The sequence below is a fragment of the Falco biarmicus genome, chromosome 10, assembly GCF_023638135.1.
Source record: "Falco biarmicus isolate bFalBia1 chromosome 10, bFalBia1.pri, whole genome shotgun sequence".
NCBI classification, from domain to species: Eukaryota; Metazoa; Chordata; class Aves; order Falconiformes; family Falconidae; genus Falco; species Falco biarmicus.
Window position 1 is genome coordinate 21307999 of NC_079297.1, and position 13121 is coordinate 21321119.

Genomic DNA, 13121 nt, shown 5'->3' on the forward strand with positions numbered 1-13121 from the left:
ACAAAATACACACACAGAGCTCTCATCTCTTTTGTCTGGCCCAGTCACTTCAAAAAGCTGACAGAATTAACAACCATGCCTTTTCTATACTTAACGCTACCAGGCAATCCCAAAGTAACGCTGTAAAAGCTCCCAAAGAAATGTTGTTTATAAGAGCAATCCACCAACAACTTAAAAATCAAATGACATCTGATCATACCTAGCGTTCAACAAGTTTCTTTATCTGCTTTATAGCAGAATACTATCACTTATTTTTGCACAAGACCACACTCAACTTATGACGTGCTATAAATGACTGTCACATACATACTTGCTTAATAGCATCTTTGTCTAGTTCTTCAAAGAGCTTCTGAAACTGGGCAGCTGACAGCTGATCACAGGAGCATGTTTTGAGTGACTTCACATGAAAGAGAAACATTCAGATCAACACTTGCAGTAGGTGCATCTTCAAAGACTGCCAACACCTTCAGACTTTCTCTGAACTCCAAAAATCATGGCATGAACTGCAACATTAAGTCTTTAGCTAAGCAAAAACTAGTCTTCCTGTAGCCTGACAGAAGTATGAGTAGGAAGCAGCACAGCTAAAACCCAACAAAAAAACCCAGACATTTTCATACCATAGAAAGAAGCTGCTATAAGATAGCAGCTCTAGACCACAGTGAGAAATGCTTTGCTTTCAGAGTGAAAGTAAACAAATGAAAAGGTTAGCTCTGCAAAACAAGAGTTTTCGTTCCTCTGCACCTCTCTGCAGCTGAATGCATTCCTCATTGCACCAACAAAAGCAGCAGCAACCTTAAGGTGAAATGGCTGAGCTGAAAGCTACTATTCCTAGATCAATGTTGTGATTAAGGAAATATCAGTTTCCACAGCTGTCCCACAAGTCAAGTACATAAAGACTAAGAAAATCCAGGTCTTACTCTCATGATGGCTTGCTGGCAGCGAGAATCCATTTCAACTTTCTGCAGCACTTGTAGTAAGGCTCCAACACTGACACACGACCTATTCAAAAGAAAATAGGATGGACCCTGAAACGGATCACTGTCTGGACTGCAAAAATAGAGGAAGAATACCCTTGGAACATCAATTTTTTGAAAAGCAGACAGAATTAAAAGTAAAAAGGAAACAGACCCTGTAAGAGTCCCAGTGTGTTATAAACATCCGCTTAAAGAAGAAAAAAAAAATATTTAGAAGAGAGGAGCAACAAACTGCCATTTTTCAGGAAGGGAACCTCAGTAAACATACTAAACAAAACAAGATGACAAAAAATCTGCTCTTTTCTCCTCGATAATTTACTGTTTCAACTTTCTCCACTTACTGTTGTGCATTACCAGGAGTCTCTTTCAGGGAAGACAGCACTTCAAACGCAGCCCGAATTCCCAGTCGCCTCCTGAAGAGGGAAGACTGAACCGATTTCTGGACAGTAAAGATACCACAGAGAAGACAATTTACTTACACTTGTTTAAAGGAAGTTCAACTAGATGATACAAATAAGATCTGCAAATTAGTTGCCCTGCCCTTAGAGAGCACCTACTGCAAGCCTACTACTAAAATAATTTTTCAGGAAGGGAAGATAATTGTTTTCCTTCTCCCACTGCCGAAGTCCCCATCATTAGCCACTAGTTCTAGTTGTCCATATACTGGGCCCAGACAGACAGACACTCCAGTTTACAAGGAATACCATGAGTCATACACTGAAATCAGTGAAGCCCATTTCTACCACAAGGACTTGGGAAGATCAGGGCTACTGAGCTGCTCATGCAGTACTATGCCCTATGGCCAGATAATACACCGATTCTCTGGCACACAGCCCGGATTTGTGTTTATAGATCGTAACAGGAGACTTCCCTAGGCCTCGCTTCATTCAAGAACTCCACATCGGAGGAAGGAAGCGAACAAACAAGTCTCTGGAGTTCAAGTAAACATCCAGGTTATGGTTTATTTTTAATCCTGGATTGCACAGCCACATGCCTGTTCCAGAGACAACGACAACAGCAAAGCTCAAATATTCACATATTCACATACTACTGTGCAAAGAGCAGTTAAACAGCTTGTCCAACTCCAGCTTCTTACCAAAAAGAAGAAAACCAGTGCCATAGTTTTTCGTGCTTCATTTTTTTTTTCATAGTAATCACTTTCAAACTCAGCTCCATTATTGGGAGTCAGAGTATGGCATGCTCTCAAAGGGAAAGAGGAAAACTGAGAAAGAAGGGAAGAACAGAGCAGAAGTGAAGGATTACAAGAACTCCTCTTTGCACATACTAGGTTTAAACACTCCTCTCCTACAAGAGGGTGGGGGCCATTCCTTCTGTGTGACATTGCCTCGGGCTTCCTAGTCAACAAATTTACCTTCTCTCTGGAGTTCTACTAGAGCAGCTATTATTTCACTTTTCCCCCAAAGCCCTCAACCCCACTCCTCTGAAGGACCAAATGAACTATATGAGTACATAAATAAGGGGAAGGAACTATACGACTAGATATAAGTGAAGGAGAAAATAATTAACTAAGGAACTACAAGATCATATGCAAATAAGGAGAAGAAAAAAAAAAAATCATATGCCCAAAGTCACTGGGTTTCCCCTACCACTAAACCTGAAGTAAACCATAGACATAAGACCAACCAGCTGGAACGTACGCGGTTGGGAACACTGTTCCTTCCAAGCTACAGAGGCCATCGCTGTACTGGCACAAAGGGGAAAAAAACTTAACCTACAACCCCGAGGTTTAGCCATCAGACTCAAGTGCTTTTGCATAGCACTATCCTGACTGAGCTTTATCAAAAACATTGCTGTCGAGCTGTGAAGATTTATAGAATATTCAACAAGAAAGTAAATAACACTGGTGGAACTGAAATTGTTGAAGAACTAACTCGAGAGAAAAATTTCACCACGGAAGTTATAGAGCGCTCAAAAGAAAAATCTCAAACAGCTCAAAGACAGCACCTCAGCTAGATCAAGACTCTGCCTGCTCTGAGGAACAACAGACTGACCCTTCCCCTTTTGACTGATGACTGCCTGATCAAAGATTCACTTGTGTGGCATCAGTGTGATAACCATTAATGCTTAGCCTAACACTGTAATTTTCTACTAACCTACTACATGTGTTAACTGCTGAGTAGCTGTGGTGCACCTTGGATGTTCTGTATTCATTGCTGGATATAAACCCAGTCCCAGCCATCTCCAGCTGCACCCACACAGCCTCTTCCTTCCATCACCTACCCAGTCAGTTACTTCTTTTTGGAATAGAAATAGTAAAGTCACAAGGTTAACCTCTTAGATGAAGTACATTTTATTGGAAGTAACTGAGACCATCTTTCATTTGACTGACTTAGTCTCTGCTTTCTAAAATACTCTTACCTCCGGTGATTAAAATTCCTCCCAGATGGTGTAGTTGAACAATTTCATACAGAAAACAAAAGCACTTAACACTGTTTCCTGCCATGGAAATTCAGACTACGCTCACAGTACACAACTAGCATACATAATGCAACAAAGCACATCACACATCTTGTTAATAAAAGACAAAGAACTTTTAGTGATGAGTTTAATTGTCATCATAGATTGCACACTCCTTGAACAACATGCAAAAGTACACTTACTTTGTCAGCTTTTACTTCTCTAATATAGACACCTGAGTCAAAAAGAGGTCATTATACTGTACATCAGATTCTTATTCCACAAAATTAAGAGAATCACATATGATCAGGCATCTTCCAGAAGCATGTTAAAGTATTACACAGATGACTGACATTCCATGCAGAGTAAGCACACTTTCCTTTTAGTTGAGACTCAATACTACCAAGATTAACCACTATACCTGCTGGTATTTGCCTCTTCTTCTGGTACAAGACAATCACAAGGCTCAAGCCCATCTTCCAGAGGCAGCAGACTGCCCTAATCATTCTATCATCACACCCGCCCACCATGGTAAGGACAAAGCAAAAAATACCAAATGTGAAGGTGTTTTAGTCAGCAATTTTTCTTTTTTTAATCGAAGGTATCCTTCTACTCCTGTACTACTCAGAGAAATGAAGTGCTAGGATTTGTAACAATTTAAATAGTACAGCAAGTTTTCTTCACAGAGACCAAGTTTAAGTTACTTGTTCAGTTTTATAATAGTCAAATTTGCAGATCCACAGCACACATGGAAGTATACAACCACGTAATTTTTTCATTTAAGGGGATCAAGCTACAACAGCATAAGGGGAAAAGTAGCTACATCAAAGAGCCATTATATCTTAAAACTACGTCTACAACCAGGATGGGCATACTCCTTTAATATACAGTTGAAACACCTAATACTCAGGGCTTCACAGATTCATAGTTATGGCAGAACACAGAAATTGGGAATGCTTTACTCACCAGAAGATATCCTCGAAACTGGTTGTATATTATTGCTGTAAGCAAGTTCATCAGAAACAAGTTGCCTGTTGGAGAAAAAGGGGCAGTAATAATTATTGAAATACTTAATCTATTTCTCAGAGAAGTTCCAATGCATATAATAAGTCAGATGCAGAATTTTGAAAGGATTTTTCTTCTTGTGTTTGATTTCAAAAAATGTTTGTAAAGTTTGAAAATACTGCAGTATATTTACTCCCCTATAATATGTCACTGAAAAAAACCCCAAACTGTAAGTACCATCCATGAATATTATCTTACAAGATATACAGTAATTGGAAGAAACACAAAAAAGGGAGAAATTTATGACTAAAATTTCCTAGGAGAAAAAAAAAACCAAAACACCGAACCACTCTTTTGCTGTTACGCAAATGTCAAAGTTAAAGTGCATTTACAGTACTGAAGACAAGAGGTAACTTACCTAATACGGTGAAGAGTATGAAGAAGATGGAATATGCTCGATTCTTAGAATATGCCGGAATCATTACTGTATCAGATTTGAAAAAAAAAAGGAAAGAAGAACTTAATGCTTACAATGAAAACTGGAGACCTCTATCAACTTTTTGGCAATTGGTAAAAGCTCTTATATAGCTCCCCTTTAGAGTTGTATACATAATTACACCAAAGGAAAGGCAAGAATCAAGTTTCTAAAGGCTTGAAAAATGTTTATATAACCTCCCTCTGGCTGTACTAAGAGCTACTAGCTTAAAGAATGGTTCTAGTAGTCTGAAGTTAATCTTACTCTATTATTCTTTGAAAAGAGAGACAAGAATTATTTGTGAAAGATTGCTCACCATCAGGATTATTTGCAGTAGTTAGTAGGACCAGCAATGTCGTCAGTGAATCTGGCAGATTCCGGAAATACACCACCCACTCCTTATCCTGCTGGCCATCCTAGTCAAAGGTATGTTCATGGTTAGAGAAACACCACAAAAATCACTAAGACCATCTTAGGAGGGGACACACAAGGGGAGACAAAAAAAAAAAAAAAAAATGGGGGGCAATAATCAACTCCTTCCAGACACAACCAAATCTACCCACCAAGAAAAGCACGAGACAAGCACAAAAATTAGGACGTGTAGGAATACAATGCAGTCACTCCACTTACTAACAGCCATTAAAAAACATAAGGAGGAAGAGCAAGCTAAGAGACACATGAAGTTCAATATAGAAATTATGTCAGGCTAGCACCTCAGATCCAGGAAGAACAATAAAGTCACAGACAATATAGGAATGTGAACTCACCCTTGACTGATATAAAAAAGCATCACCTCTTAGCCTGCAAGAGGTACTAGTGTACTGGAGATAAAGACTCCCAAAATATGAATTTTGTTAAAAAATAAAATAAAATCACAGACTAATAATACATCTTCAGTCTCAACTCGCATTATAAAAATTAGTGTAGACTGAAAGCTGCTTGCTTTGATATTCCAACTACAGCGTACCTCAGCATAGATGGAAACCTAGTCACCCTGAGCTGTATACACTAGGACTACACTCCAGGACTTGTCCAAAAGTGTAACACAAATTGGGGATGATATTAAAATACATTTTGGCTATACTGAAGAACAGAAAGGAAACATATCTATAACTAGCATTAGTGCACATTATAGGAGTTGCTGAGCAGGTAAAAAGCAGGCAACTGTTCTGTTTTGAAAAGTATGAAGATTCATAATGCTAGGTACAGTATCAAGGAAAACATCACATAGAGCTTAAACATCTTGTAGGAAAAAAAAAAGTATTCAAAAAGTCAGTGCTACAGCACCCAAAAAATACTTGCAAATACTCTGGCAACTAAGGTCATCACAATTGTTTTGTGGCTCAGTGGAAGCATCAGATGCCCTGCTAAAGCTCAGATGGCATAAGAATTTTCATTAAAACCACGCTGAGAGGTTAATCTTGGATCATCTGCATGCTTTATTTTTTTCCCCCAAGTTGAAGTAGAGACAGCTAAAAAAGATACAGAGTGCAAACAATACAAACATGATTCATGCAGCACAGAACAAACAGCCTTTGTATCTGCTGCAAAGTCTGGAAGAACACATACTTCTAGAGGACATTAGACAAGACAAAGCAAAAAAATCTAGAGGCATAAATTTCATTACTAAAGGTAGCTTTAGAACTTGCTTTCAGTATTTTGCCATGTTAGATACAATTAGTTTGTATGAGTATTAGACTAGAAAAATCAAAAAGAAAAGAAAGTCTGCCCTCTGATTTGTTATTTTTCACCTAAATGTATACAAAATTGACTGGTTAGGTATACAAGTTACATTCCCATCTGCTGGGAAAGCTTGTAACTGAAATGAGATGCAACATACAGAGATAATACAAAGATCCAGCATGCAGCTAAACAAATGGGGGGGAAAGGTAGAGCTCTGCTTCTAATCTTAGAAATTCTATAACATAGGAATTCAAGGGATTTGCCGACCATAAAGACAACTAAAGGCAGGCTCAAGTGCAAATTGCACTGGGAATGAAGGTGCAAAACCAAGATTAAAGAGAAGTAAAATTATGGGATAAGTGCACAAGAAATATTTGTGCTAATAGGAACACATTTATGGAAGACCATAAAAAGTAAGGACAAAAAAAAATATAAAATCTGAGTAAGATACATGAAGATACAGGAAGTTTAGGAGAAAGGGAACATACCCAGAGCACTGGAACACAAAAGTGCTTTTAACTACAAAATTTCAAATGTGCTTTTTGGAAGCAGGAAAAGAAAAAACTGAGGAAAAACCCAAAGAGATCAGAAACCAAAACATCAGAGTAATGCAGGCAAAAACAGGCAAAAACCTACCAAGGCATAGCCAGGGATACCAGTATTGGAAGATAAGAAAACAGAGAGGAAATTAAGCTTAGCAAAAAGCTAGATAAAAGAAATGCGTGATAATATAAACAAAAAGAGACAAAATGAAGAGCCTTGAAACAGAACAGCATAAAAGGTTTCAACAAAAGCAGATAAAGTAACTCAATTTGGAGAGCTGTATAAGGAAACCTCTTGTATAAACACACTTTCAATTTCTCACTTGTGGTAATAGCATCAATACCAGCAATATGCAGCATCATAAACAAATAAAGACATCAAACACATTTTGGAATGGAACCATCAGACTTCGCTCTGAGCAGCAGAACTAAAAATAATGTGTCACAGCTTACAGCAAGACTGAAGGATTTCAGTTGTGGAGTAGGAAGGATTGTTATCACATAAGCAGCAAAGCAGCGTCTAGAAAAAATTCTTCACTGAAGGATGAATATATTCTAACACTATTCTGAGGGGCCTTCTAATGCACACTTACAGAAATAGCACTGTACATGGATACTATGCACATGGTAAATCTCTCTGAACAGACTTTACACTGATGCCAGGAAGTTTGACAAGGTAACATGACTTTTTGGGGGGAAACAAGTTTCACTAGTTTGATTATAAAACTAGATAGGCAGCAGCTACGCGAGTAAAGAAAAAAAACAAAAAACCCACACAGAGATCTACCAAAGCATAAATATAATCAGTTACCTTTGTTCGAGCAAACAGCAGCATGGCAAACATGGTAAAGAGAGAGAGATGAACAGCTAGTAGTAGAACAACACTGTTGGAAAGAAAACATATCACATGCATTAATACCAACTTTATATTATTTTTAATATCTTTTTTTAAAAATGCAAAAGGATGCCATATAAAGAAAACTAGGGATATTGTCAAGAAGCTGTATGGAGATAACAGAAGATGATCTAAGTTTTGACTCAAAGTAAGAATCACACTTGTTCAGATCATTCCAGCATGAGCTTAGACAATTGTGTGGTCAATGAGATTCAAACACTTGTTTTGCTGAAGTTAGGGTCACATTTATACCTTCCTACCAAAATACAACATGTTGGATTACGTACAGCTTTGATTCTCCTGGGACTTGTTGGTTAAAAACAAGTTAAAACAGGCAAGGACAATAAGTTCTTTAAGACACACGCTTACGGTGGTATGGGTTGTGTATCTGAACTCCTTCAAAAATCATCATGCTGTCTGGCTACAATTTCTCCAGTGGGATATCCAATTCAACATGACTGTAACATTTAACACTTATACTGCTAAAACAATTTAGAAATGAAAAAGCTGAAGCACTCTGAAGATGTCAAGAAAGGTTTATCTTCTTGTGTGGCACTCAGGAGTGAAAGACAAATACATGTATGTCTACCCACACTTCTGAGAAGCTGCCTTGGAGAAACATAGCAGAGACCTTTGCCTACATGATGCCCCAGTTCTTCCCTTAAAACAGGGCTCTATGTGACACGTACAGAATTAAAAACCCCCACTCGACTAGCATCAAAAGCCTTATCTGCCGCATACAGAGTCACATTATAAGCATTCTAGAGAAATTTTACAGACTAAAGGAATCAACAAGTTAACACAACCTCCATCCACTGCTACCTGATCTCACCCACCACTCAGCTGGAGACCATCAAGAAGACAGTTACTCAGATCTCACACGCGAGAATACTAAGGGTAACTATACACCTTCTGTGAAAGTATGTTTTCTATGCTATTGCCTACCTTGCCATTTCAGGCAATGTGCTGTTGATGCTTTTTAATGTTTTTTTCATCATAGAAGAATTCTGAAGGAGAAAGAAAGGACGAAGAATTCTTCTTATCCTCACATCCTGCAAAAACAGATCAGATATCAAGTTCCCGTAAGACTAGCGCCACAAGTATTTTTAATACAAGTTTGTCAAAAAAAGCTGATACACATCAACAAAGTCAACAGTTTAACGTAAAAAAGCTGTGCTCAGAAGCTAAATCTGCCCCCCCTGCAGTCACAAAATATGCAAAAGATTTTATAGTTATGGGTGCCTTGTTAAAAGAATGATAAATTGCTTTAAAAATGTGCTATGACATTTCAATAGCCTGATCAGGCCACTAATTATAAAAAAAATCTAACTTCACTGCTCAGTAGACATAAGAAGCAGGCCAAGAGATGGCGTTTCCATATTTTCTGCCAAGTTCCATTTCAAAAAGGGAATTAATAGTGAGCTTCTTTCAGTAAACACACATGCACATTTTGAAAACAAGTGCTCGATTTCAATTTGTGGCGGTTTTTTTTATAATTAAAGGGCCCACTTATTACTCAGCAATTTCTGCCTCTGACAGGACTCAAACAGCTCACAGTCTTTATTTTCCGTAAGATACACTAAAGCAGGGGGCCTCAAACTAGGGCCCACGGGCCGGATACGGCCCCCCAGGCTCCTCAATCCAGCCCCCGGTATTTACAGAAACCCCCCGCGCACCAGGGGTTGGGGGGCAGAAACCAAGCAGCCGCAGATGACTGCCTGCCATTTCATCCGCGCGCCGGCTCCCTGTTTAAAAAGTTTGAGGACCCCTGCACTAAAGCATTTAAGCTGTTTGATTCTTGCATTCAAGATGTTTGCCAGCCTTCAAATTATTTCTGTGACTTATCAGCTACTTAAAGTATTTCAGCATCCTGCATTTTAGGATCAGTCTTCTCAAGGCCACACGGAACAGGAAAAATGTCAAAAATAACCATTTTTTTCCTCAATATTCCCTTGTTCATACATCCCAGCAGTCAAACTGCTCCTTCTACCACTGCTTTGCATGGGAGGCACCTGTTCAAACTCCTTGTCCACTACCACACCTAAAGATTTTACAATTAATTCTTTTCAAGCATATTCCCATACTGTAAGCACAATCTTCATCCTAGATAATTAACTGCTTTCAGCCACATTATATTTATTCAGCTTGAATATGAAAAGGACATACATATTTTGGTTATAGTTGTATGCTTATAAGCTGAAGTGACATCTTCTTCCAACATTTTAAGATCACCTCTTTGATACTACCATCACATCCTAGTCAGCAGTGACCAGTGGTCACGATGTAGACTCTGCCATTGAATTAAGACAAGAACATAATTCTCCAACTGTATGACAAAATTGGTGCTATGCAACCAGAGTTTTCTCTATGCTTTTTGATTGTTGACAGACTATAGCATTAAAGCTCTAATTCTATCAATGAACTCACATCTTGTATTAATCAAACAGAATGCCCTGAGAAGCTACATTACACCAAACATTTTCTGTGTTTCGTTGTATTATCCAGCTACCCAAGACCAAAAGATCAAAATGGAACCATCTCATCCTCCTCCCTTAATTTTCCAATATACCGCATCCTCCCTGCTAACTATCCCTTTGCAGGTTCTTCTCCTTTCCACTCTCCACAACTAAGCTGCTGTTGGTTTCTGCAGAAATCAGTTCTTACCTCTGTGCAGAAAAAGCTTAGCGATACAATCCAATCAGCAAGAGAAACAATTAATGTCAGTATGTAAGCCATTAGCCATTTATTTTTCCAAAATTCTTCCCATCCAATTAAGTAACTCTGGGGAAGAAAAAACAACAACCAAAGGATTTAAAAAATAAATTCCAATACACTAATAAGTCAGCATCAATTGTTTTCCAAGTATTTGTCATTTTAAGTAAGTGCTCATAAAGAGCTCCCTTAAATCCAAACAAAAATACACCAATTGGAGAATTTTTCTACAAAAACTAAATAAAGGGCAGTAAAACTGAGGGGTGCACAGAGGCCATGTGAGGCGAATCCTTGGAATGCAAGAAAAATGTCTACTTAATATGGATAAAAAGAGGTTTTCCAGAAACAAGTATCCAAAGAAAAGTTCAGATTCTGATTATTATTAATTTTGTTTAAATGAACTGGCATATATTTGACTATTACGTACCCTGAATTTTATAGCCTAATACAAGCAGCTAAGCCAATATCATTGTATTCTTAGCAAAATTTATTTCACTTTTTCTACAGAAACAGGAGTTTACATTTCTTAGGTTAAAAAAAAAAATCATTCAGAAAATACGCATTTACTAATTTCTCCTGAAAGTAAGGCTTTATTAAAAACAAAGCAATCTCATCACGCAAATCCAAGATTTGAGTAACAGTTCCAAGACATTTTCCAAAACATGAAAACAGAGACAAGCCACACTGACTATATCTACTGAGCTGCCCAACACACCAAGTATTTCATTCGATACCAGATGAATGCAATGCTTACCTTCACGGATACATCAACCACGAACACCAGAAAGCAAATCAGCTCAATGCTTTCTGTTAGGCCACACGGAGGATTCCACGCAGGAAGGCGGTATCGTACATCTGACGTGATAGTAAGCGAAGAAGGCTTTTCAATAAAAGCCAATGCCAGGATTACAGTAATGGTTAAACTCAAAATCCTGTTAGGATAGAGATGAAATTAAAAAAAAAAAAAAAAAAAAAAACAAACAAAAACCAACCACAAAAAACTAACAACCCACAAAACCACCCCAAAACACACCAAACCCAAAAATGAGTGAATAACAACAAAACACTTACTGCAAAGCAATTTTCTTAGAAGTAAACCAAGTTTATAGCATCATATTTATCACAAATGGGTTAGACCACAACACAGCACTTGATTAGCATGCTGTTGCCTGCATTAGCATAATATAACTGCTGACCACTAAATAATCTTCAGTAGTATTCTTCTGAAACTAACGGCAGCAGACAACCTTGCTACTATTTAACACATTTAGAAACAGCCACTTGAGAAAAGTCCTAACACACAGTGCTATAAAACAGGTCTGCAATGGTCCTATGGCTGTTCTAAAGAGCCAATCTACATGACCATACTTTCATATAACTTGTTGCTTTCCATTTCTATCCTGTTCATGTGTAGTCAAATGACTTGCTACCTACAGTAAGTTCTAAAAAGGATAAAAGCACAATTATCTAATTATTTAACAAAAAGAAAAATGAAGAATAAATTTTTATAAAGACTTACTCCTAAATGAAAAAGCAAAAAAGAATACCAAGTTCTTACCACTGGCAAGTTCTTGAATAGTACCATCGATAAAGCCACAGGGATTTGGAGTCCACACGGTGATTTATAGATCGATACTGAATGCAGAAAGCAAAAAGGATAATTCAAGCGTTACATTCAGTCTGCCTCAAAGGCAAAGATTAAGTTACCAAAATAAACCAAGTTCAAATCAACAAAGCTCAGGTCTTGAGACAATTCCAGTTTCACAATAAAGAAATTATTGTACACATTATTAATCAGTCACCAATGATCATAGCTGTAGTCACATGCGTGTAATGGGAAAGGTTTTACCGAAGTCTCCCTAATCTGAAAATCACACATTGCTCAGATGATCAAACTGGGTGGCAGTCATCAAAAGCAAACATTATCATCATTACAGTTCCTGTTCCATGTACTCATCAAAATGGTCCACCCATTTAGTTCGCCCTTCTAGCATACATACCATTCATGCATCTTCTTTTGCTTTTCTATTCCAAAAAGCAATAAGATGCAAACAAATTAGTTCTGAATATAGGAGACCTCAACATACTACTTTAAACAGAAGATGTTTAACAGTCACAGAAGGACCTATGATTCATCAGAACAAGCTTGCTTTTGCTGAAATCTGCTCAGACCCTCCTCTGCTGCTGTTACTCTGCCTCTGCTGAGAAGTATCTGTTCCAGAAAGGTGTTTGCACCTAAAATATGTCTGATTCTGTGTGCACACATACACACAGACACCCCGCCCTGAAACCTCCCAACCAAAAGCTATCCGAATGCAGCAAGAGAGCTCAAGAATTGCCCTCCAGCATTCCCACTGCCTGCAAGTAATAACTGGGAGATAACAGGATCTAGGAATCTGCAGAAAAGGAGAGACAAA

At 38.0% G+C, this 13121-nt stretch overlaps 1 protein-coding gene across 1 annotated transcript in view; it reads right to left on the reverse strand.

The window, feature by feature from the left end:
* TPCN2 (two pore segment channel 2) overlaps positions 1-13121 on the reverse strand; it is a 30879-nt gene that overhangs the window by 14907 nt on the left and 2851 nt on the right. Inside the window, exons 3-13 of the mRNA XM_056354640.1 lie at positions 12263-12339; positions 11459-11636; positions 10657-10773; positions 8938-9044; positions 7909-7981; positions 5189-5288; positions 4816-4881; positions 4359-4423; positions 1316-1413; positions 918-999; positions 311-397 (exon numbers count right to left, since the gene is read on the reverse strand). Coding sequence (XP_056210615.1) covers positions 311-397; positions 918-999; positions 1316-1413; positions 4359-4423; positions 4816-4881; positions 5189-5288; positions 7909-7981; positions 8938-9044; positions 10657-10773; positions 11459-11636; positions 12263-12339 — 1050 coding nt within the window. The remainder of the gene's footprint in view (positions 1-310; positions 398-917; positions 1000-1315; positions 1414-4358; positions 4424-4815; positions 4882-5188; positions 5289-7908; positions 7982-8937; positions 9045-10656; positions 10774-11458; positions 11637-12262; positions 12340-13121) is intronic.